The 23522-nt window shown below is 60.8% G+C and overlaps 1 protein-coding gene across 14 annotated transcripts; it reads left to right on the top strand.

Moving 5' to 3' along the window:
* The first annotated feature begins 187 nt into the window (after positions 1–187).
* Positions 188–23522, top strand: DLG4 (discs large MAGUK scaffold protein 4). Of its 14 annotated transcripts, none has more exons than XM_086685777.1 (22): positions 189–279; positions 455–553; positions 825–865; positions 9578–9742; positions 13133–13186; positions 13333–13383; positions 13597–13721; positions 13820–13989; positions 14093–14229; positions 14380–14524; positions 16824–17119; positions 17216–17318; positions 17464–17578; positions 18780–18956; positions 19239–19275; positions 19370–19397; positions 19526–19573; positions 20423–20524; positions 20805–20977; positions 21887–21996; positions 22501–22592; positions 22764–23522. In XM_086685777.1, the coding sequence occupies exons 1-22, from the start codon at positions 261–263 to the stop codon at positions 22868–22870; spliced, it is 2394 nt and encodes a 797-aa protein (XP_086541903.1). In that variant the 5' UTR covers positions 189–260; the 3' UTR covers positions 22871–23522. The 14 variants fall into 14 exon arrangements, with proteins under 14 accessions (XP_086541914.1, XP_086541903.1, XP_086541902.1 ...); XM_086685776.1 differs by having other exon boundaries at positions 13327–13383; XM_086685778.1 differs by having other exon boundaries at positions 190–279; positions 9578–9643; positions 13327–13383.

Raw genomic sequence — 23522 nt, 5'->3', positions numbered from 1 at the left:
CCCACCCCCAAGGAAAGATCTGGGCTCAGCTTCCTCTCCTTTGGGGTGGCTGGAGCCTCCTTGGGGGGGGGGTCCCCTTCCCTCGAAAAGTGTAGCAAACTCTCATCCATGGCTCCGTGGCTCTGGGGAGAGAGGCCAGGGTGCGAAGTTCCAGGAGGAGATAAGACTGCCTCCTTAGGCTAAAGCTGGAACTGGGTGGGGAGAAGGCAGCTCAGCTCCAACCCTGCGGATTAGGGAGATTAAAGTGACAGAGGAGAGAGATGTCCGAGGGACCCAGAGGTGAAAAACTAAAGGCCTGGGGGCTTGAGCTGGTGGGGGCGGGGACTGGGATTTGGGGACCCTTCTCCTGAACCTTCCCATAGAATCTGGGGTGAAAAGGCACAGGCTGGGGAAGGTGAATGTCTTGGTCCCTCTGTGTCTTCCCTGTCCCAACCCCACCCCCATTATTCTCCAGCTCCCCGGTCAGCCCTCTGGCTCCTGGCCCCCCCACTACTGCGGTGGGCACCCCCTCTCCTCACCGTGCTGCACAGTGACCTCTTCCAGGCCTTGCTGGGTGAGTAGCCCCAATCATCTGAGGGGCAGTGTTTGGAAAGGGCTGGCCTGGGCCTGTGAGGGCAATGCCCAAACTTGGGGGCTGGTTGGGGGCGTGGAGGTCCCCTTGGTCCAAGCAGGGGTCGGTCGTCCTGACTGTCCCCCATCAAAGTCCAGCAGCCCTGGCTGGAGGAGCTCCTCCCTCACCGGACAGAAGGAGGCCAGAGATGGTGGCAGGGGTGGCCCGGGAGGCAGGGGTGGGGGAGGGTAACTCAGCTCTGTTCTGGTGACAGACATCCTCGACTATTATGAGGCTTGTATCTCAGAGAGCCAGGTAAGGGGGTGAGGTGGGGCCGCTGCCTCAGGGGAGCGGGCAGGGCTGGAGCGAAGACAGCCAATGTTGAAGACTTGGGGGCCCTGGGGACAAAATCCCGAGTCAGGGGTGCAGAGAATGTTCTCTCTCCTACCCTGCAGCCCTTCCTCCTCCCGCTCCCCCCCTTTCCTTTGCCCCAGTTTCAGGCACCAAAGAGTCCAGGACAAAATTACTTTTCAGGCTCCCTCCTGTGAATCCTGAGGGGGAAATAGCCCCCCAGGGATTCCCTCCTGCCAGCCCCTCCCTCACACCCTGCCCCCGGCCAGGGCCTGGCTCCAGTATTTAAACCAGCATGGGTGCTCCCTCCTCATCATCTCTGCTGTCGGCGCTGGTGCCCGGCCAGGCCTCCATCTTTGCCACAGGGCCTCTCTGCATCTGCTGTTATCTCCTTTCCCATTATCCGGGTTCCTGCCAGCACCGAAGCAGTTAACTCTGCCAAGGCACCCCCCCCATTCTCGCTCCTCGCTCCCTCCCTCCCTCCCCCTGCTTCCTCTCTCCTCCTCTCTCCCCTTCCCTCCTCGGCTCCACGGCTCCCTCGGCCGCTGCCGCCTCCGACCCCCCCCACCCCACTCCCCCGCCACGGCCCCTAGCCCCTGGCCGTTAGGCAAGACCCCCCCCTACCCCGGGGCTCCCCGAAATCCAGTTCCCCTCCCCCACCCCAGCTCATGCCCCAGCCCCCGAACTCCGGGGCTGCCAGCCCCCGGTGCCCCCGCCCCTCCTGAGAATCGGGGTGTGCTCCCCAAGCCCCCTCCCCTCCATTGGGGACCCCCTTTTAGGGCCCCCTTCCCCTCCCTCCCACGCTCCCTCCCCTTCCCTTCTCCAACCCCCTCTTTCCCCTCTCACCCCTCCCCCCATCCTGGCCCCCCCTGCAAAAGTGGGGTGCGGAGGGGGGAGGGGTGAGAACCCACGGAGGGGAGGAACGAAACTCCGATGAAGTCAGAGCCCCTTACCCGCCGCCGCGGCCAGCCCCCCCAACATGGACTGTCTCTGTATAGTGACAACCAAGGTAAGCATGATGGGGGGGGGCTATAAGCTGGGGGGGGAGGGTATGAGTTTGTGGGGAGGGGTTAGGCAGGCCTAACCTGGGGCTGGGGGCCCAGGAGTGACAGCATCAGAACATGTATTTGGGGGTCATGATTTAGTTTTGGGGTTCACATCTGAGATAATGCTGGGTTTGGCCACAGGTGCCCCCTGGGGTGATCCCTTTGTACCTGTAGAGAAATGGAAAATTTGGGCTGTCTTGTGGTTTGGGGGGGGCTAGTGGGTTTTGGGGTTCGCCAACGAGGCTTGAGGGAGACTTATTTAAGGAGAAGCCTGGCTCACATGGAAGTCCTGCTCTTGTGCATTGGAAGGTGGACTACATGAGGGGGGGGTCCTCTTCCCTCCTGGGGGACAGACTGGCTTGTAGGTGTCTTGTGCAATTTCAGGGGGCTCTTGGCATGGGGGTAGAAGGTTCTTGGTTGTGAGTGCCTGACTGGTCTGGGGGTGTCAGCTGGCGGAGAAGGGGTGGGCCTTCAAGCTATGGAACGAGCATTATGTGGTGGATGCATTCGGGGGTACTCTCGATTTGAGGGAACTGTCGATGTAGGGCCTGCCACAGGGCCACCTGAGGGAATGGACCAGGTGAGGTGAGGGTTTGGGGTACTCCCCTGGGAGGGAGAAGAGGTTGCCAGACCCTGAGGAGGATGAGAGCTTTGGGGAGACAGGGGATTTGAGGAGGGGGACCAGGTGGGTGGTGCAGAATTTGGGGGTGGCCCCGGGCAGGTGCTCAATATCCCTGCCTCCTCCCACACCGTATCCTCCCCGTGTTGGGAAAGAGAGAGAAGAGCAGATTAAGGGGAATGTTCCTCTTACCCCTGACACTTGGGATCGAGGTGGGGGAGGACACCTGGATTTCAGGTTCCCCTGGTGAAAAGGAGTTGGAGCAGGGCAGGCCTGGCAGCCGTGAGGAGCGGAGCGGACGAGGGCGTCCCTGTGGTCCGAGCCTGGAAGGGGCAGATCTTGGATGGGGAGCATGGGGCAAGCTCCTGGTGGGTGCTGCAATATACCTAGGTCTTGGCTGGGAGACTCTGGGACTGGCAAGCTGGGTGCCTGGTGTGTGGAGGGAGGCTTGGGCGGGTGGCAGGCAGCTGGGGGTTGGGGGGTGGGACAGGAAGTGGGGGCCGGGGAGGCGGGGTCCGGGTGAGTCACAGGCTGGGGAGGGGGTTATATTTAGTGGGAACTGCAGCTTCTCAGGGGAGGGAGCTGAGGACACACATGTTCCCTGCCACAAACTCACACATGTGTGTACACATGCAGTGTGCACGTGTGAGCATGGATGGAAGAGACTGGAGGCTGAGGACCTTTAGGTCCAGAGCCCCCACCCCCTCTCCAGAGCTACTTGCTTGTCTGCGTCCCCCCCGCCGCCCCTTCTGTGGGCTCCAGGCTTTCTCCCATGCTGCTGCTTCCCCCGTTCCCTGTGGTTTCGGTGGATTTTTGTGCCTCACTTTCTCTGGCCTGGTCTCCTTTAATGTCTGTCTGATCCTTAGCTTCTCCTGTCTCCTGCCTTCAGCCTGCCCCTCAGCCTTAGGCTCCCTGGCTGTGGTCCTCCGGGTGACAGGTGTACCCAGAAAGCCAGTTGGAATGTGTGGGCCCTGCTTCCAACATGTGAACACACACACATGTGCGAGCGAGGGTGAGGGGCTTGCCTGCACTGGCAGCTATTCTGGGAGGGGGAGTTTATTCATCTCCCTTCCAGACTCCTACTTCTTCGATGGAGCCCAGAGTGAGCATCCCTGAAGGAAGGAGCCTTGCGCAGAGAGGATCAATCATGCATTTGGGGTTTTACAGAGGCGTGGAGGAGACCCAGAGCTTGCCACATTCCTTGGCCGGAAAACTTGTCAGTCTCGGGATGACGAGGACTCCAACTCCCATAAGGCCTTGAGGCACAGGAGCCCTCCTGTTAGAGGGCTGCTGTCCGTGGGGCTGTTGGGAGTTGTGGTACATCTCTATCCAGGGCAGCGGAGGGGTAGCCGAGAGGAGCCAGCAGGGGGCACCAGGCGCTTGTTTCCCACCCCACCCCCCAGCCCCACCCCCATCGTCCCCCGCTCCCAACATGCTGGGTGAGGTAGGGGGTGCCCAGGCTTTGCGGTGGTTGAGCTTCCCAGCTCCGTTTGAGAGCCCTCCATCTTTCATTGCCTATATTTAGATTCCTGCCGCAGTAATTGAAGGAACACTTACTGAATGCCTACCATGCGCCAGGCCCTGTGCTTTGTGCTCACTCCGCCTTTAGAGCTATCACTTAGTCTTACTCGGTGCCGGGGTCTCTGCCGGTGTCTGCCTCTGAGAATCTCATTCTCCCACTCCGCCCCCGTCCCTCCCCCTTCTCCCCGCGCTGCTGCCGCCGTTGCCATGGCAACCGGCGACGACTGAAGTTGCGTGGCCGACTTGAGGGCCGGGCGAGGGTGTCGGAGGGCGGAGCAGAACAAGTGGGGGAGGGGGGAGAGTGGGAAAAGACCGGGGGTATCGGGCCGGACCCCGGAGGCGAAGCGGTTAAACCCTCCGGGTGGTCCTTATTGGGCAAAGCTGAGATGCCGGGGGCGGGGCACTGTGGCCAAAGGCCTCATTCATTGGCGGACAGGGGCGTGGCGGAGGGACAGTGTGGGCGAGGCCGGGGGAGCGAATGGGCGGGAAGTGGACGGGGGCGTGGTCTCTTGGAGGCAGGTGGGTGGGGTCTGGCTTACTCTATCGAGGGAGGCGGTGGCAGCCCTCGGAATGGGGCGGGGCCTGATGGCTGGGTAACCTGACCGAAATGAGGGCGGGGCTGACCCGGCAGGGGCGTGGCGTGGTCCCATGCGCCGGAGGGAGACGGGGTTTTGAGGGGCCTGTTGTCTGAGGAACTGCGGGGTGCGGGGGTCTTTGGAAAGGAGAATCCGAAGGCTGGGCGATTGACGTCTCAGTTTTCCTAAGATGGAGGCCTGTTCAGATTTCATCAGAGCACAACCTCCTACCTCAGCTCTCTGTTCCAGGGAGACGGTTGCTAGGCGACAGCAAAGTCCTTGATTGCTGCGTTGCCAGGCAACAGGGAAACGGAAAATGGAGGGAAAAAGGAAATGGGGGATGGGGGAGGGTCTTAAGGGGCCACAGCGCCCACTGGTGGAGAAGTAGGACCTGTGCGTTTTCTATTCTAGAAGGAATTTCGAGCTCAGCTCTTCCGTAAGGGCTCCCTCTGAGGATCCAAGCATTCTACCCAGATGCGAAACTAGGGCATTGGGGGTCATCTTGGGGGCGCATCTAACAGATTCCGATAACGGGGAGGGAGGGACATGGGCGAGATTCTAGGGCAGTGTGTCCTCTCTGCCCTGTGTGGGCATTATAGAGAAGCCAGAGAAGCCGATTTGAGGCCACTGCTCAGTGGGCTTTAAGAGTTGGGAAGGTGGGCGTTCAATGGGATAATATTTGTAAAGAGAGGCTTTCAGGTTCAGTTGTTTGGGAGAAAATGGAAACCTCTGAGGCAGTCGTTTTGGGGTGTTGTGGAAGATTTGTGGGTCACTGCAAATTGCAGGCCAGATCTTACTTTGGTGAATATTTTTTGAGGCTTGGGTGTGGGGGGTAGATCTGTTCGGGAGCACTCCTGTAGCAATGTTGGAATTCAGAATCATGGAGGTGATGTGAAGACTAGGAAGGGCAGCCAGAGAGAGGAGTGATGTGTGAACTTGAGGGGTGAAGAAAAGGGATAGGGAAAGATCTATTAATTTAAAGGTTTGGGAAAAAATTGAAGAGATTACAATGCAATTTGGAGGGCCAGCTTTAAGATACATTAAATACTCCCAGAAATTGGAGTCGGGTGTTTGTTTTTTGTGTTTTTTTTTAAGTGTTTCTTTTTTAAAGCTTATTTATTAAGTGATCTCCACACTTGAAGGGGAGATCACTTGAACTCAAGACTCTGAGATCAAGAGTTGTGTGCTCTTCCCATGGAGCCAGCAGGGCACCCCACTGGTGGTACTGGGGCTGTGCATATTGGAAAATCATGAGTATCTCATTAGATGCAGGGATTTGGACAGGGGACCCCAAAGGAATTTGAGGACTGCTTATTTGGATGTTGACGTTATAGAAAGGGTAATATTTGCACTAATGTCAAGGTCTCCGTTGGTGGGTTGGGGGATATGATTTTAAAAGGGAGGATTTAAACGGTGGTTTAATTTGAGGAGACAGCCGGTGTCGTGTCTGTGGTCCTTAAACTCCTGAAAAGCATTGTCTGGCTATCAAGTTAGGGGGCTGGACTGCTGGTTAGAATAGGAGATATCTTGGCATCTGAGGGGATGCGGTCCCTATTAATAATCCTTGGGGAGGGAGGGGGGTGGGGCTTGTGGGAGGCATTTTAGATCCTGGGGGGTGTGGGGGGGGGTCCCTCTACGGTGAGAGTGGAGTGCTTCCTCCTTCCTGCACCTTAGGAGTCCAGTAGAGATGAGTGGTCCATGGAGCTTTGGGAGTTTTTAAGGACCTGGTGAATTTAGGGGCAGGAAATTAGATGAGAATTAAAGCCGGTAAATTTCAGGAGTGTTTCTGTTGGGGTTCTGAATAGGAGTATACTGTGGAAGGTGAAGTCCACAGAGAAACAGCTGGAACCTGGGAAGTTGATGGCTAAGAGGGTCTCCCCTCACCCCCTCTCTCCCATCGTGACGCTCTCCCGCACTGCGCAGGCGCCTTCCCCCCCCCCCTCCGGCCGCAGCCTCCAGTCGCCGCGTCCGCCGCAGCCCCCGCCCCTCTGCCCCTCCCCCTCCCCCGACCCTGGGACCCTTGCTCTCCCACCCGTCCCCTCCCCTCAGTCCCCCTCCCCTTCTCCATGTCGGCTCGGAACAGATTCGCCTCCATGTGTCTCTGCGTGGTACGTGCCGCGGTACGGGCTCCGGCCCCGCTCCCCTCTTCCCGGACCCCCCAAATCTCAGGGTGCAAGCTTCAAGTGCTGTCGCTCTTACTTCTGCTTGGCGCGGGGTCTCTGGGTTGCAGTGTCTCGCGGACAGGCGCAGTGGGTCGCCCCTCTTATCAACATCCCCCTTTCACTCACACCCCTCTATTTTGGGGGTGCAAGCCTCGGTTCCAGGTCATTCTATGCAACTGGGGCTCCAGTGACGCGAGGGCCAAGGGGAAAGGAACAACAGCGACCCCCAGGCCTTTTCCTTGCCTCTGCCCTAATGTATTGGGGGTTCAGACCTGGTTGCAATACCATCGGAACTGTCGCGGTTGGGGCCCAGAGTTCCAGTGGGGTAAAACAGGGGATCCTCCTGTCCTTCCTGTCCTGCTTTAGTTGTCCTGTAATCTGGGCTTGAGGGGTGCTGCCCCCGACCCCCACCTGCCAGTCTGCAGTTTTGGAATTACTCCCCCCCCCACACACCCCTCCAGACGTTTTTTTTCTTCCCCCCAACCCCTTACTACATGTACAGTACTCTGAAATTTTCCAGGGACCAAACATAGGCCCTAACCTCCTTCAGCCACATTCTGGGGACTTTTGTACCCTTCCCTTGTGCCCAATGTGGGTCCCTCACATTGTCTCCTAATGCAGGGGAGTCTTTCCCTCAATCCTAGACAGCCCCCACCCCATGGGGGTAGGGCAGGGAGACGTGTCTGCAGTCTCACTGTGATAAAAACTTCTCTTTGTTTCCTCTCTAGAATAAATGACGAGTTTCTGTGATTCCGTTTTCTTTCTGTGCACCCTGACAGTTCTTCACCAGATTCAGGGATCCCCTCTGCGAGGTGGGCTGAAGATGGAGAGGCGGTGGACTCAGACCCTCCCCTGACTCAGGGAGACTAGAAGCTGCGCCCCTGGGCCCTGCCTCATGACCACGCAGGGGATGGGACTCTGGGGAAGTGGACAGGGGAGCTGTTTCCGCCCGTCCCCCCGGACCCCCAGTTCTGGGGCACTGTCCAGGCTGCAGACCACCTTTTCAGGGTGTGGAATGGACAGCCTCTTGCAGGTCGTGGAATTCTGTTATCCAGGATGGCCTAGCCTTTGAGGGGGGCTGTGTAGCTTATACTGACCCCCCTCCTTACTTCTCCTTCTCTACACTTTGTGCCCATGGTCTTGAACCCTGGGGGCCAGGATTCTCTCTCCAGGTCTGCGGGCCAGAAACCCGGGTGTATCTTGACGAGCCCCTATTTTCCTTCTCAGAGGTGCTTCATCTCTGGCCTGGGTGGGAGAGGCTTCGTGTTGCCAGCACCGTTTTCCTTCTCCTAGTCTCTTGCTGCGCCCTTAGCCGCGGCCAAACTTGGGTTACATCCCCAGAGTTTTCAGAATCCTACTAACAGGCATTGACTTTGATAAGCTGCCTCCAGTTGGATCGTGCAAACGTTGCCCTCCAAATGTTGGGGTACTCAGCTCTCAGATGCTTTTTTTGAGAGGGGAGTTCTGCCTTCTCTTTTCACCTAGGTGTGCTTGGGGGCGGGGTCTTCTGTCTTGTCCCCAGGGAACCCTGCTCTTTCCCCTGAGCTTGGGGCTTGGGGGGGGGGCGCTCTGCCTCTCTGGGGGGCTGGCTCCTGAGGAGTGCGGCGGTGGCAGAGGTGGGTGGACCCAGGCGGGGTCGCTGCCCTTCAGTGCTGTCTCCAGCTGCCCCTTTCCTCTCTCTCTGGCCCCCAGTTAATCTCATTTACTGATGTCCTTGTTAAGCTAGCAGAGGAGGCCGGTGAGATGGCTGGTGGTTGGTTGGGAAGGGACTCGGGGTCATGTTGAGTCTTCCACTCCTAAAGGCCAGAGGGAGACCAGGAATGGACTGAGACCCAGCTCCCCGCCTCCTTCCCCGGCCAGCCAGCCTGGAAGACACCCATTCCTGTCCCCCTCCTGAGCGCTACTGTGTCTGTTCCTCCCCCTTCTGCTCCCAGTATATCCGATTAACTGGCTGGGCTACGGGCGTTTGTAGGGATGGGGCCAGACTCGTGGGGGCCCCTGTGCAGACTACTTGGGGAACCAGCTGGGCCAGTGGAGGGGGAGCTGGACGGGGAGCTGGACCAGTTCAGCTTTGTCCTGCCTGGGGGCCTGATGCCAACTACCTGCTAGTTGAAGGGCCTGACTGCGGTCCCTGCCTCTGTCTGGCATGCCAGTGCTGGACAGCCAGTGGCTCTTGGGGTAGAGGCTGCGGTGGGGAGACTGAGGCAGTGAGGGTGGGGTGGGAGTGAGGTGAGACGCCAGGGGCGCGGCAGCTGGAAGATGGACGAGGGAGCTCACAAACCGGGGGAGTGGGGTGAGGATGATGAGGGAGGCAGAGAAGTTGGGGATGGACGTCGAGAATGGGGGTTCAGCGTGTCAGAGGGCTGGCGCAGTGACAGGGACTAGTATCTGAAGGCCTGGGCCAGGCGGGAGAAACGGCGGCCGGAGGAGGGGGTGTGCCGGGTGGAAGGCTCGGGGGACGGGGGGGGGGGGGGGGGGGGTAGGATTTGGGGTGGGGGGGAGCAGGGGGAGGGGCTGGGATTTGGGCCGAGCCGAGAGGTGGCGGTCCGGGGCGGGAGAGGGGCTGTGGGAGGGTGGAGAGAGGGGAGCCAATGGGCTGGAGGACCGGGAGGGGGAGGAACTGGTCAGGCCCCAGGGCCTTCCGCACCGCACTGGCGTGGGGGGGGGGGGGCGGGAGAGGAGGCGGCCGGGCGGGCGGCCTGGAGCCCGAGGCGCTGGGCCGGCCCCGGTGACGCCTCGGTCCCCATCCCCAGAAATACCGCTACCAAGATGAAGACACGCCCCCTCTGGAGCACAGCCCGGCCCACCTCCCCAACCAGGTAAACGCCCCCGAGCTGGTGCACGTGGCGGAGAGGAACTTGTCCCACCTCGAGGCCGGCCACGGGGTCGTGGGCCACGCCCACCTCTCCCCCCTCAAGGTAGGAGACTCGGGCGGCCCCCTCCCCAGTGCGGCGCTCGGAGCCTCGGAGCCACAAGCACCCCCAAGGGCCGGTAGGGCGAGAGCCGTAGGCGGGAGGAGGCTGGGGCGGGGCGGCTGGGGCCCGGGGAGGGGGCGCTTGGGGGGGGGCCGGAAACACCTCGTCCCCACCGAGGAGAAACAGAGGCCGGACGAGGGGCGGGGGGTGGGCGTAGAGCTTAAGGCCGGCGAGTGCGTGTGTGCGCGTGCCTGCGCGCACGTGTGTTGAGAGGTGTGCGCCCCCAGGACGTCCCCCACCCCGGGCCCTCTTCATTCCTTCACACCCCCCACCTCCGTTTCCGTTTTCTGTGTCCTGAGCTCCGTGCGGAGCTCCAGCTGCCCGCATTTGCTCCTGTCCCTTCTCCGCCTCCTCCCCCCACTTCCGGCCTCTGGGCCTGGTTCTGCCTGCGCCCCAGTCTCCAGCCCTTTCCATGTGTCTGGTCGGAGACTCCCAGTCGTGGGGCCTTTCTGCCTCGGTCCCCTGCCCCGGCCTCTGCTCCCCTCCTGGGCTCCCTCCCCTCCTCCCCGCCTCTCCCTCCCGCTGGCTGGCTGGCTGCTTCTCCAGGATGCTGTCTCTCTCTTCCTCCCACGCACTCTCCTGCTCCCTCCCTGATCCCCAGCTCAGGCCCTCCGCGGGCTGCGTGCTCCTCCTCGGCGGGGCCCGCTCTCCCTCTGGCAGTGACCGTCCCCTAGTCGTCCCTTCTCCCCTTTCCGGCCACCACCCTTTTCTTCTTCGAGCGCCTCCCGCCGCCGCCCCCCTCCCCTCCATTATATTATCCACGCCCTGTCTTCCCTTCTCCAGTCCCGGGGAGGCCTTGTCTCTGGGACCTTCCCTCCTCCAGGCCAACTATATATCTTCTTCCCCTTCACACCTCTTTTCTGGGGGCACAGGATGGGGAGGGCCGGAGGCCCCAGGCAAGCTGTGACATTGAGGGGAACACCGTGGGGGCAGGGGTGGCCTTCCAGAATCTTGCAGGATGCCCTGGGGAGGGCGAGGCTGGAGACATTTCACCACGAAGTCAGGGAGGAGTTTTCTGAACCTGGAGATGGGGAGGCAAGGAGGGGGCCGCGGTAGGTTCTGGGGTGAGGAAGAGGAGGAAAAGAAAGAGGGTTCTCTGGCCTGTAGCAAAATGGAGAGACCCCAAAAGGGGGAGAGGCCCTGGGGCTGACTGGGTGAGGCTGTGAAATCAGGGCCAAGGTTGAGTCGATGGAGAGGAACAGAAGTCTGGCCCTGGAGGTGAGGAGACAGCACAGAGTATTCCTGTGAAGCGGTGACAGCTGCAAGAAGTGGAGGAAGGCAGACTCCAGTCGCTCTTCGTGGGGAGGGGCCAGGAAGCTCCCTGGGGAGGGGATATGGGGGAGAGGGAGGCGTGCAGGGTGGTAGTGGGCTCAGGTTATCAAGTGTGGGGATCAGGGTGCAGGAAGACAGGGAAGCAGAGGAGAGAGTGCTGGTGGCCCTGAGCCAGCCAGCAGGGGGGGGTGGTGGGGGGATCTGGGGACCAGGCCCGAGCGGGGGGGGGGGGGGGGGGGGGGAGGGGGGGACAAGGAAAAGTCTCAATTTGCAGAGATCGAGATCGGGGATCGACTGAGAACAATGGACTGTGGTTTGGACAGAATGTCCAGGGTTTGAAGCTTGGATAAGGGAGAGTGGATATCTCTGGGGTGTCAGAAGTTAGGGTGGAGGATGAGGGCTGGACACTGAGCAGGAGGGCTGGTGGGGGTTGGGGGGGGAGCGGTGATGCTGGATAAGGACTGAAAGCCGGTGGAGGGCCGAGGCTGGGTTGGAAGATGGAAACGGAAGGTGGGGCAGGGATACGGGTGCAGGGTGTGGGCTGCTGTAGAGGGAGGGGTGGGAAGCAGAGCCAGGTGGCCAAGGAGGAGGGATGGGGCCTGGGGAAGGAGGTTTTAGGACAAGGATGGGGTGGGGACGGAGGACAGCCTTGTGGAGGGGATTTTGGCCGTGGCTATTGGTTGGATAACAGCATTTGCTGGGATTTGAAGGGTCGGAGGTTGGCGGTGTTAATGGATTTGCGGGTTTGAAATCTAATTGCAGAGCTTGCGAGGAAGCCTGTAGTGTTGAGAAATAGCAGGAGAGAGCAGGGGCCCTTTGGGGGGGGGATCGAGGAGTTTGGGGAATCCGTGATGACTGCCTCGCGCTTCGTAGGCTCCAAATAAATATTTGTTTAAGGAGGAGATAGGTTGGGGACCCCGGAAGGAAGCTCTTGGCCTCCTCTCCCATTGCCATGGAGACGGGTTTTCGGTTGCCCTGGCAATTGGGGAAGCCCCTAGGACCGGCCTAAAGCTGGCCCCGCCCCAGAGTCTAGAGACCCTGCCGCGTCGAGGCGACTGACGTCAGGACTTGGGTACGCCCACTTTAACCCTTTCCGGAATGGAGGTTGGGGTGGGGGGAGTAGATGAGAAGATAGGACCCGGATGTCTTTCACCACTCCCCCTTCCTGACGTCTTTTGCACTGCGTAGGGTGAGGGGCGTACAAGAGGGAGAACGGGGCCCTTCAGGACGCGCTGCACCCACAAACCTCTTCAGCCTGGACTTCTCTCCCCTGGCTGCCGGGGGGCGGGGCCCCGGGTAGGAGAGGCGGGGCTAGCGGATCCCCTCTGCCTTTGGGAGTCTGATCGCTCCTAGGCCACGCCCATCTCCCGCCCCCCACTCCACCCCCACCCCCGTTGTCCTGGCGACAGGGCCTTCTGGAGGTGGGTCTCCCCAGGCCTTGGCTGGGCTTGGATACCATCGCTAGGCAACAGAGTCCTTAGAGGAAGGGGTGGATTGGATGGCGGGTGGGTGAGGAGGGAGGGGCTTGCAGCTGGGGGAACCCCGGATTCCCGGGACCCGGGGTTTAGGGCAAATGTGTGGGAAGGTGAGGGGCAGATCCGAGGGAGGGTTCTCAAGGCTCCCGGGTGCATATGGGCCGACAGGGACAGGGATGGGGGGCAGGCCCCGGGGGACGCGTAAGCACTGGGGTGTATGTGTAGCGCATAAGGCAGTAGCATCCCGTGGTGTTACATCCGGTGAGAAGCTCCCCCTTTCGCCTGCCCCCCCCCCCACTCTTTACCACCTGCTGCTCCCCCATCTGGTTGTCTCTCCCTCCCTTCCCGCTTCTCAGACACCTCCTTCCACATTCAGGGGGCCCGGGCCCAGGCAGCGTTAGGGCCGTGCACGTGTGCGTGTGTGTGTGCGCGCAGTACGGGTTGAGCTGGGGCCTCGAGGGGTTCAAGAGCAGGCTTGGTTCAGGAGGGGACCCCGAACGGGTAGCCAGGCTGGTGGGACCCTCGATGACAGGCTTCCTCTTGAGCTAAGGCTCAGACAGCTTTTCATCTCCTTTTCCCCTCACAGGCCAATTCTCCTCCTGTGATTGTCAACACAGACACCCTAGAAGCCCCGGGATATGTGAGTTGTTTAGATTTTGGGGCCACTGCAGAAGGCTGGAGGGAGAGTGGGAGGGCCTGGGCCCCAGCAGCAGGGGAGGGGCCGGTGCTCAGGTCGGAATGTCCGGCTCACGGGTGTTGTGTTTCTGGTCCGTGCTGGAGTTGCAGGTGAACGGGACGGAGGGGGAAATGGAATACGAGGAGATCACATTGGAAAGGGTGAGCAGGCTCCCCCGCCCCCCGCCCTGAGGTCCCCCCAGCTCCCTGTCACGCTTCTCTCTGTGCCTGTGTGTACTAGGTGGCCGGTCCCTTAGTCTTGTCCCTTCCTGCTCCCGTCACGGCCCCTTGGCCCATGCCCCCGCCCGAGTCCGAGCCGCCTTGCCCGGAGCGGGCCGCCAGGAGGGCTGACGCTCCTCCCCTCCTTCTGCCCAGGGCAACTCAGGTCTGGGCTTCAGCATCGCAGGCGGCACCGACAACCCACACGTTGGTGACGACCCGTCCATCTTCATCACCAAGATCATTCCTGGCGGGGCCGCGGCCCAGGACGGCCGCCTCAGGTGGGGAGGGGACACAGGGCTTAGGGTGCCGGTTTCCTCAAGAGGGAGGGCCAGGGCAGCAGGAAGCTCCTGGCTCAGGCCAACCTCGCTGCCTCCAGGGTCAACGATAGCATCTTGTTTGTGAATGAGGTGGACGTGCGGGAGGTGACCCACTCAGCCGCGGTGGAGGCCCTCAAGGAGGCGGGCTCCATCGTCCGCCTCTACGTCATGCGGCGGAAGCCTCCAGCTGAGAAGCTTATGGAGATCAAACTCATCAAGGGGCCTAAAGGTAGTGACCCGTCGTGTCTCCACCCCCATCCCGACCGTCCCCCGCCCCAACGCCGGCTCCCCAGCCAACCTGGACGTCCACCTCTGTCCTCCCCTCCATCCAGGTCTTGGCTTCAGCATCGCGGGGGGCGTAGGGAACCAACACATCCCCGGAGATAACAGCATCTATGTGACAAAGATCATCGAAGGGGGTGCCGCCCACAAGGACGGGAGGCTGCAGATTGGGGACAAGATTCTAGCGGTGAGGACCCCTGTCACTCTTCCAGCCCACACTTGGGTCTCGCCTCCTGGCCCTCCGGGAAGGCCCCGTCCTCCTTGGCACCTCTCCCACGGTGTTGTCTGTCTTGGGGCTGTTTCTGGCTCTGTCTGAGCTCCCCTTCCTTGGCCCCAGGTCAACAGTGTGGGGCTGGAGGACGTCATGCATGAGGACGCCGTGGCAGCCCTGAAGAACACATATGACGTTGTCTACCTGAAGGTGGCCAAGCCCAGCAATGCCTACCTGAGTGACAGCTATGCTCCCCCAGACATCACAACCTGTGAGAACCCTCCAAACCTCAAAGCCTCCCATGACCCATCCCAGTTACCCCCATGACATCCCAGTGAGTGTCTCTTCTTCTGCGGTTGGAGAGTAGGTGAAAAAATCAGTTACCGTACAAGACCTAGAAAAGCTTGTCGACAGTCTCTCCCCCAGAAGGCACAAGGTCCAGATGGTTTTGTAGCTAATTTCTCTCAAATCTTCAAGGAATAGATCATTCTTCTCCTTCCGAGCATGAGGACAGATAAAAAGGTTCACGTTTCATTTTATGAGGGCGTTTCAAAGGGTCCCAAAGATAACATAAAAGAGGGAAACTCAACCCCAATTTTGCTTCTGAATAGAGAGGTAAAACTTTGTAGGAACATAGTTGCAGACCAAATACAGCAGCCAATGAAAGGAATAACATCGTCACAAAGTAGGGTTTTTTTTTCCTTCGGGAAACTAAAAGCACTTCTGTATTGGGAGACCTCTTAATATGATTCATCGTGTTAAACAACGGACAGAAATTGGAAGGTCATTTGAAATTGATGCGGGAAAAGACGTTGAGGAAATTCAACATCCGTTTTCACACGAAAACTTAGTAAACTAAGGACACAGGAGTTTTCTTTCACGTGATGAAGAGTAGTTCTCCTCCCAAGAGGAACCTTGGCTCCTTGGGGAAAGGGCCTGTTCCAGATCCTGTGCCGGAAATGCACAAGACGAGTTTGTAACATCTTACAGGCTAGAAAAACAGTAAAGCTACCCAGGACTCTAGGGCGTGTTATCGACGCAGGAGGGGCTCCCACTGGTTATTCAATCACAACTCCTCAAATAGGTGGAGGTCCATGAGATCATAATGATGCTTAAGAATAATTGGGCACCTTTGGAGGATGCTAAGGGCCCATTCGTAAAGAAAACTGGCAAATGCGGGGACAGAGTCAGGTGCTGTACAAACTGTACCTCAGAATCACCAAATGGTTGATATGGGAGAGTTCTTTTTTATTTTTTTATTTTTATTTATTTTTTAATTTTATTCCAGTGTTTATTTTTGTTTTTGAGAGAGAGACAGAGAGAGCATGAGCAGGGGAGGGGCAGAGAGAGAGGGAGACACAGAATCTGAAGCGGGCCCCAGGGTCTGAGCTGTCAGCATAGAGCCCGATGCGGGGCTCGAGCCCACAAACTGTGAGAAAGTTCTTTTCTATCGAATCATTCCCACCGATAAGTGCTTTTTCTTCCAAAAAAAAAAAAAAAAAAAGAGTAGAATATTCTATTTTGCAATCCCCAGTGAAATATCACTGGGTTCTGAACTATCAGAAGGAGGCAGCGGTCCTCAGTGGCCACTAAAGCTCTTAGGTGAGAGCATAGAAATGGGTGGGTCAGCCCACGACAGCTGAACCTGCCAGTCAGTCTTACCTAAGGCGACCAGACATTCTTGCATCCTGTTGTGACCTGGTGGAAAGTACGTAGTGTCACCCATGCAGTGTTTGTGACACAAAATTGAACTTGAGTCTGACAAAGCCTCTAGATCGAATGATAGGAGGAACAGGGCAGAAGCACACGGTAACAGCCCAAAGATGGAAGTGGTGATTTCCCCCTTAGAATTTCCCCGGTAGGGGGTGCGCCCGGGTGGCTCCGTCGGTTAAGCGTCCGACTGTCTGTCCGACTTCGGCTCAGGTCATGATCTCACGGTTCGTGGGTTCCAGCCCCACGTCGGGCTCTGTGCTGACGGCTCGGAGCCTGGGGCCCGTTTTGGATTCCGTGTCTCCCTCTCCCTCTCTGCCCTGGCCCTGCGCACGCTCTCTGTCTTTCTCTCTCAAAAATAAATAAAAATACAGCACTAAAAAAAAATTTAAAAAACTGAAAAAGAATTTCTCCCGTAGAAAGTGGGAAATTCTATCAGACAAATGACCTAGTTTTCCCGACCAATGGATAGCCAAGAGCAGGAAAAACCGGAGAGGGGCAGGGGGGGACTTTTATAGACTGAGAGATCTGAGGAAACCCAGCACCCACAAGGAAGCCCCCAAAAGCCTGGTGCTAATATTCCCCTCCACTTGGCCACCCCTGGCGTACGGAGGACATATAACCTTCAAATCGATGACCCCCCCCCCCCCCGTCCCTCGGGAGAACCAGCCCTTCATGTGGCCTGTGCACTCCTGCCCCCCAACACTGCTGGGATCTGACGCCCCCCTCACACCGCCCTACTATCTGGCGGAGAAATGCCTCCGTCACCCGAATCTGGCTCTCCTGGTTCCCTGGGGAGGAGGTGGGGCGGCCGTGGGTCCTGCCCGCAGCGCCCTCACCCCTTCTCCCACATCTTTCAGCTTATTCCCAGCACCTGGACAACGAGATTAGTCACAGCAGCTACCTGGGTACCGACTACCCCACAGCCATGACCCCCACCTCCCCTCGGCGTTACTCCCCGGTGGCCAAGGACCTGCTGGGGGAGGAAGACGTTCCCCGGGAACCGAGGCGCATAGTGATCCACCGGGGCTCCACGGGCCTGGGCTTCAACATTGTGGGTGGCGAGGACGGTGAGGGCATCTTTATCTCCTTCATCCTGGCCGGTGGCCCTGCGGACCTCAGCGGGGAGCTGCGGAAGGGGGACCAGATCCTCTCGGTGAGGGAAGGCCGGGCCCTGCCCACACCCCTCCTCTACTCCGGGGCTGGGGCCTGGTCCCCGTCCCCGGCGACTCACCCTCCCCGCTGTCTCTAGGTGAACGGTGTTGACCTCCGCAGTGCCAGTCACGAGCAGGCTGCCATCGCCTTGAAGAACGCGGGCCAGACGGTCACCATCATCGCTCAGTATAAACCAGAAGGTACCGGGCCCGACGCTCCCCGCGTCGTGAGCTGAGAGGGTCCTCAGAGCCCGGTCTCAGCTGGAGGCTCCAGTGGGGGCAAGGGAGGGCGGCGGAAGCGCTCCGGTGGGGCCAGAGCTCGGGAACCTTCTCGTCCTTTTCTCAGAGTACAGCCGATTTGAGGCCAAGATCCACGACCTTCGGGAACAGCTCATGAACAGCAGCCTGGGCTCAGGGACCGCCTCCCTGCGGAGCAACCCCAAAAGGGGTTTCTACATCAGGTCGGATGCACCTCTCTGTCCTGTGTCTCCCCCTGCCCCAGCTCTTGGCCCTGAACCCTGCCTGGCTCCCCCCCCACCCCTTCCCGGGCCTGATGCCCAGCCGCCGTTCATGGGCCCCGCTGCTCAGGTCAGCACTGGGGAATGATATCAACTGGAAAATAGCGTCTGCCTCCAGTGTCCCTACTGCCTTCTGGCCCCCGGTCGGCCTGGCACTTCCCTTAGGACCTCCACAGTTGGGTGACTCAGGTTACTGCCCAGCAGAGTGGGGAGGGGGATGCCTCTCGGCTGTTTGGAATGTTGCCCCCGCCTGCAGGGGAGGGGGTCACAGGTCTCCTGCTCCCTGGGCATCAGCTCTGTGGCCCCTGCCTCTCTCTCCCCACCCTCTCTCTCCCTCGGGGCTCCCGTCCGCTCTGGCCCCACCTCTTCCTGGAGGTCCAGATCCGCGTTTCTGGCCATCTGCTTTCTGGACGCGTCCACTGGGGTGTCCCACAGGCATCTCACACTCGACACATCCCACACTGAGCTCATTGCTTTCCCTCGTGTCCTTGAGCCCTTTATCTTGCTGAACCAGTGTTTCCGCCCTCGCTAACTGGCACCCGCTCAGACTTTGCTCGGCCCTTCCCTCCCCGCTGGGCTCCAGTGGGCTCCCGGGGGCGGTCTGCTGTGGCTCCCAGGTGCCTCCAGGTGGTCCCAGAGTCTCTTCCATTTGGTCCCCTTCGGTCCCGTTCTCGTGCTCTGTCTTTGCTGCCTCCACGGTCCGGCCCTCCCTGGCTGGACCCCGGGGTCATGACGTAACTGACGGGAATTTGGTACTGATGGGGATAGGCAGGGTTAGCAAAGAGTGGCCCTGTTCCTTCTTCTGAATTTGAGCACATTCTGGGGTACCTCCCTGACTGTCCCGTGCATGCGTCCTGCAGACTGTGTTCTTGGGAGGGCGGCGTTCTAGATCTTGTTCTAGAAGTTGCACGGGATCCAGAACCTGTCTGATCTCTGGCACAGTGCAGACCAAGTGGCGTTTAGTGGTTGTGATTGTGCGTCACAGTGGAGCATTTGCTCCCCACACAGTGGTGCGGGGGCTCCTTGGGGTCCGTGGCCCCTGCGGGAGGGCTGTGAGTGGCCACACTTTGCCAGAAGGCCTGGCTGGGTGTCGGGGCGCCAGAGAGCTCAGGCGGTGTCTGACCGACGGCCACCCACGCTGCAGGGCCCTGTTTGATTACGACAAGACCAAGGACTGTGGCTTCCTGAGCCAGGCCCTGAGCTTCCGTTTTGGGGACGTGCTGCACGTGCTCGACGCCAGTGACGAGGAGTGGTGGCAGGCACGGCGGGTCCACCCCGACAGCGAGGCCGATGACATCGGCTTCATCCCCAGCAAACGGCGGTGAGGCTCCCGGGGCCTGCAGCCTTCCTGCCACAGGGGCTCCAGTCCCAGGGGTCCCCGGGCGGACAGCAGAGGCCATGGGCCTGCCCTCTGACCCCTCGGAGGCCTGTCTGCTGGGCAGCCTCCCTCCCGTGAGCCTCTGGAGCAGACATGTCATTGAGGAGTACTGGGGCCCAGGGGCCGCCGGGAGGTGGTGTTATCAGCTGGTCCGGAGGAGGGGAGGGCTCTAGGGCCCCTCAGTGGCCATTCCCCTACCCTCCCATCCCCCCATGTCCCCCACAGGGTCGAACGACGGGAGTGGTCAAGGTTAAAGGCCAAGGTAGGTGGGGGAGCGAGCTCGGGTGGAGGAGCGGGGGACTCGGGGCTGAAGCCCACCAAGCACGTGGCCCACTCCTTCTGTTCTTCCTCTGTAGGATTGGGGCTCCAGCTCTGGATCACAGGGTAGGTAGGGTCAGCTTGCGAAGCGGGGGTGAGGGAGCCCTGAGCTTCTCTTGACATCTCAGGAAGGCCACATGGGGCCCCAAGATCCCTGTCTCCCAGCCCCTCGCAGACGCCCTGCCTCCCACTAGGTCGAGAAGACTCCGTTCTGAGCTATGAGACGGTGACGCAGATGGAAGGTGAGTCCTGGCCCGACCCCGGTCCCCAGGCCCAGCTGCTCCCCAGCTGCTCCCCAGCTGCTCCCTTGCCCAGCTGCTCCCTTGCCCAGCTGCTCCCCGGCCCAGCTGCTCCCCGGCCCAACTGCTCCCTGGCCCAGTTGCTCCCCAGCCCGGCTGCTCCCCAGCTGCTCCCCGGCCCAGCTGCTCTACAGCCCGGCTGCTCCCCAGCTGCTCCCCAGCTGTTCCCCGGCCCAGCTGCTCCCCAGCCTGGCTGCTCCCCAGCTGCTCCCCAGCTGCAACCCCGCCTGGCTGCTCCCTGGCCCAGTTGCTCCCCAGCTGCTCCCTGGCCCAGCTGCTCCCCAGCCCGGCTGCTCCCCAGCTGCTTCCCAGCTGCTCCCCAGCTGCTCCCTTGCCCAGCTGCTCCCTTGCCCAGCTGCTCCCCGGCCCAGCTGCTCCCCGGCCCAACTGCTCCCTGGCCCAGTTGCTCCCCAGCCCGGCTGCTCCCCAGCTGCTCCCCGGCCCAGCTGCTCTACAGCCCGGCTGCTCCCCAGCTGCTCCCCAGCTGTTCCCCGGCCCAGCTGCTCCCCAGCCCGGCTGCTCCCCAGCTGCAACCCCGCCTGGCTGCTCCCTGGCCCAGTTGCTCCCCAGCTGCTCCCCAGCCCGGCTGCTCCCCAGCTGCTTCCCAGCTGCTCCCCAGCTGCTCCCTGGCCCAGCTGCTCCCCAGCCCGGCTGCTCCCCAGCTGCTCCCCAGCTGCAACCCCGCCTGGCTGCTCCCTGGCCCAGTTGCTCCCCAGCTGCTCCCTGGCTCTGCCCCCCAGCCCCGGCTGCTCCCCACTCTGCCCCCAGCCTGAGCTGGCTCTCTGTCCTCAGTGCACTATGCTCGCCCCATCATCATCCTTGGGCCCACCAAGGACCGAGCCAATGATGACCTTCTGTCCGAGTTCCCCGACAAGTTCGGATCCTGTGTTCCCCGTGAGCGCCCGGGCCCTGGGGTGGGGAAGGGAGATGGGGGCGGGGCCCATGGCATTGGGGTGCAGGAGGACACAGGGATTCTCAGAGAAGGGGTGCTTCTCATCCGCTCTGCTGCCCCATTTGGAGACCTGGGGGCCCTGGAAGGGGTGTGGGGGGAGGTGGCCCGGCCCCTCTGAGTCTCGGTCTCACCAGCAGCCCCCTTGCGCGGTTTGATGTAGGCAGGCTTTAAGCTAGAGGGACGGTGGTTAGATCTTCGGGGGGCGGGGTGACTTCCTGGCAGATACGACGCGGCCCAAGCGGGAATATGAGATAGATGGCCGGGATTACCACTTCGTGTCCTCCCGGGAAAAAATGGAGAAGGACATCCAGGCGCACAAGTTCATCGAGGCCGGCCAGTACAACAGCCACCTGTATGGAACGAGCGTCCAGTCCGTGCGGGAGGTGGCCGAGCAGGTAGGACCCGCGGGCACCCGGCCTCCTCCTCCTCCCCCGCCCACCCCATGGCCTCCCCCCAGCTCTCTCTAACTCTCTCTCTCTCTCTCTGTCTCTTTCCCTGCTGGGTCTCCACTCCCTCCTCCGCCTCCTCCTCCTCTCGGGCAACTCTGTCTGACTGCCTGCTCCCCCTGCCTCCCTCCCTCCCTGCCTGACCCCAAACTCTTCTCCGCCATCTGTCCCCTCTCCCCCCCTTCCCTCGTCCCTGCCCCACTTCTCCTCTCTTCCTGTGGCCTTGCCCTTGGTGGCTTGGCCTTCCCACCTTGGTGCCCTCCCTCTGTCTGGCTCCCCTGTGGCCCTCTGGCCTTGCCTGTTCCTGGGGTCTCCACCCCCCTCTCCCACTCCCTGCCACCTCCTTTTCCCTCCTGCCCCCCACTCTGCCCTCTCTCCCTCCACGGCTCCTTTCTCCATCTGCCTCTTCTCCCTCCCACCTGTCTCTCCTTGTTTCTTCCATCTGTCCGCCCCCCCCATCCTACTTCCCTTCTCCCCCTTCCTCTCTCCTGCTCCTGCCCTCATCCCCTCCACCCTGTTCACTGTTGCCCCTCTGGCCTTGCTCTGCCCCGTCTTTTGGGTCCCCTTCCTGCCCATGCCTCACCCCTCCCTCATTACCTGCAATCCTCTCCTCCTGTGCTGGCTTCTTCCCTTGCTCTCCATCTGCCCCTTTCTCTTTCTCTCTGTCTTTAACTCTGTCTGTTCTCACCTCCTTCCCACCTTGACTCTCTGGCCACGTGTCTTTTGACATCCATGTCACCTCCTTTTGGCCAATCTCCCATCCCCCACCTTTCCACTTACCGCGTCCTGTCCTGGCACCTCTGTCCGTCCTTTCCTGCCACCTGCTGGTCCCCCTCCGCCCCCCCTGCCTGCCCCCAGGGGAAGCACTGCATCCTCGATGTCTCGGCCAATGCCGTGCGGCGGCTGCAGGCGGCCCACCTGCACCCCATCGCCATCTTCATTCGCCCCCGCTCCCTGGAGAATGTGCTGTGAGTATGGTCTCGGGGGGGTGTGGCCTCCCCTCAGCGCCCCCCGCATCTGTGGCCCTGGGCCTGTGTCCAACTCTCCCCTCAGAACCTTGGACAGCAGCCCCAGCCGCCCTCCAAGGGGACCAGGCCTGTCCCTTCCTCTCCAGCCTCGTCGGGCTGGGCCAGACTGCAACTCCCAGCAGCCCCTGGGGCATGCACCTGCTGGCCGAGCAGGGCCCCTGGGGCTGTCGGGAGTTAGAGTCTGAGCCCCTTCACTGGGGCTGAAGGGCCGGAAGGATGAGGCTCTGGAGAGGTTCCCGGAGTGGCCGCACCCGGCCGGGGTGGGTCGCGCGGTGGGGTGGGGGTTCATTGGTGGCCCCGGAGACGACACGGGGAGTTGTGTCTTTCGCTGCTGTGTCTTTCACAATCAGAAAACACTGGTTGCGACTGAACTTGCCGGGACGGAGGAGGTACGAGGTGGGGCGGGACCCGTGCTCAGATCTGCGTCTCCCTCGCTCTCCACAGAGAGATTAATAAGCGGATCACAGAGGAACAAGCTCGCAAAGCCTTCGACAGAGCCACCAAGCTGGAGCAGGAATTCACAGAGTGCTTCTCAGGTGAGGCTGTGGCCCTTGCTCAGATCCCAGGCCGGTGCCGCGCCCGGCGGACGGTTGAGAAAGGCGGCCTCCCTGGGTGGGGGGCAGCCCCACCGCTTGGGGTTTGGAGAGTTAGAGAAAGGGGCCCCTCCCTCGCTCTGGCCTCATTCCCCGTCCCCCCCGTCCCCCCAGCCATCGTGGAGGGCGACAGCTTTGAGGAGATCTACCACAAGGTGAAGCGTGTCATCGAGGACCTCTCAGGCCCCTACATCTGGGTCCCGGCCCGAGAGAGACTCTGACTGCTGCCCTGGTGTGGCCTGAACTCGCCCTGTCTCCGGCCCCCGGGCCCTTGGTCTGGACTGAATTGCCCAAGCCCTGCGCACCCCCTGGCCTCCCTCCCGTCCCTTCTTATTTATTTCCTTTCTAACCGGATCCAGCCCTGGAGGGGGGACACTCCCCTGCATGTAACCCCGCACCCCAGAACTGGGCTCCTGAACCCCAGGAACCTGGGGTCTGGGGAGGAGCCGGGCTCCTGGTCCCGAGCCCGTGCTCCGTAGGACCCTAGCCCCTGCCCGCCCCCGACGCACACACACACCCACCGGGGGCCGCCTGCCCTCCCCCATCTTCTCCCACACACATTCCAGAAGTCAGGGCCCCCTCAAGGAGCACCCCGCTGCAGGGATGCAGGGCCACAGGCCTCCTCTCTCTCCTGAGGCCAGGTCTGGGGTCACCCCTGCCCCCATCATAACTCCCCATGTCCCTTGGTTTCGCATTTAGTTTTTCCCATTTTTTTTTTCTTCTCAAAGGTGGTTTTTTGGGGGGATAAGTGGGGGGACTCTACTGTGGGCCCCCTGCCTTCCACATGCCCCCCACCTTTTTTTCTTTGCCGGTTTGCATGAGTGGAAGGTCTAACTGTGGCTTTTTTTTTTTTTTTTCCTGGATTTTTTTTTT

The sequence above is a fragment of the Puma concolor genome, chromosome E1 (genome assembly GCF_028749965.1).
Source record: "Puma concolor isolate L17-30 chromosome E1, mPumCon1.1.hap2, whole genome shotgun sequence".
Taxonomy (NCBI): Eukaryota; Metazoa; Chordata; class Mammalia; order Carnivora; family Felidae; genus Puma; species Puma concolor.
This window is presented reverse-complemented; position numbering and strand designations above follow the sequence as displayed.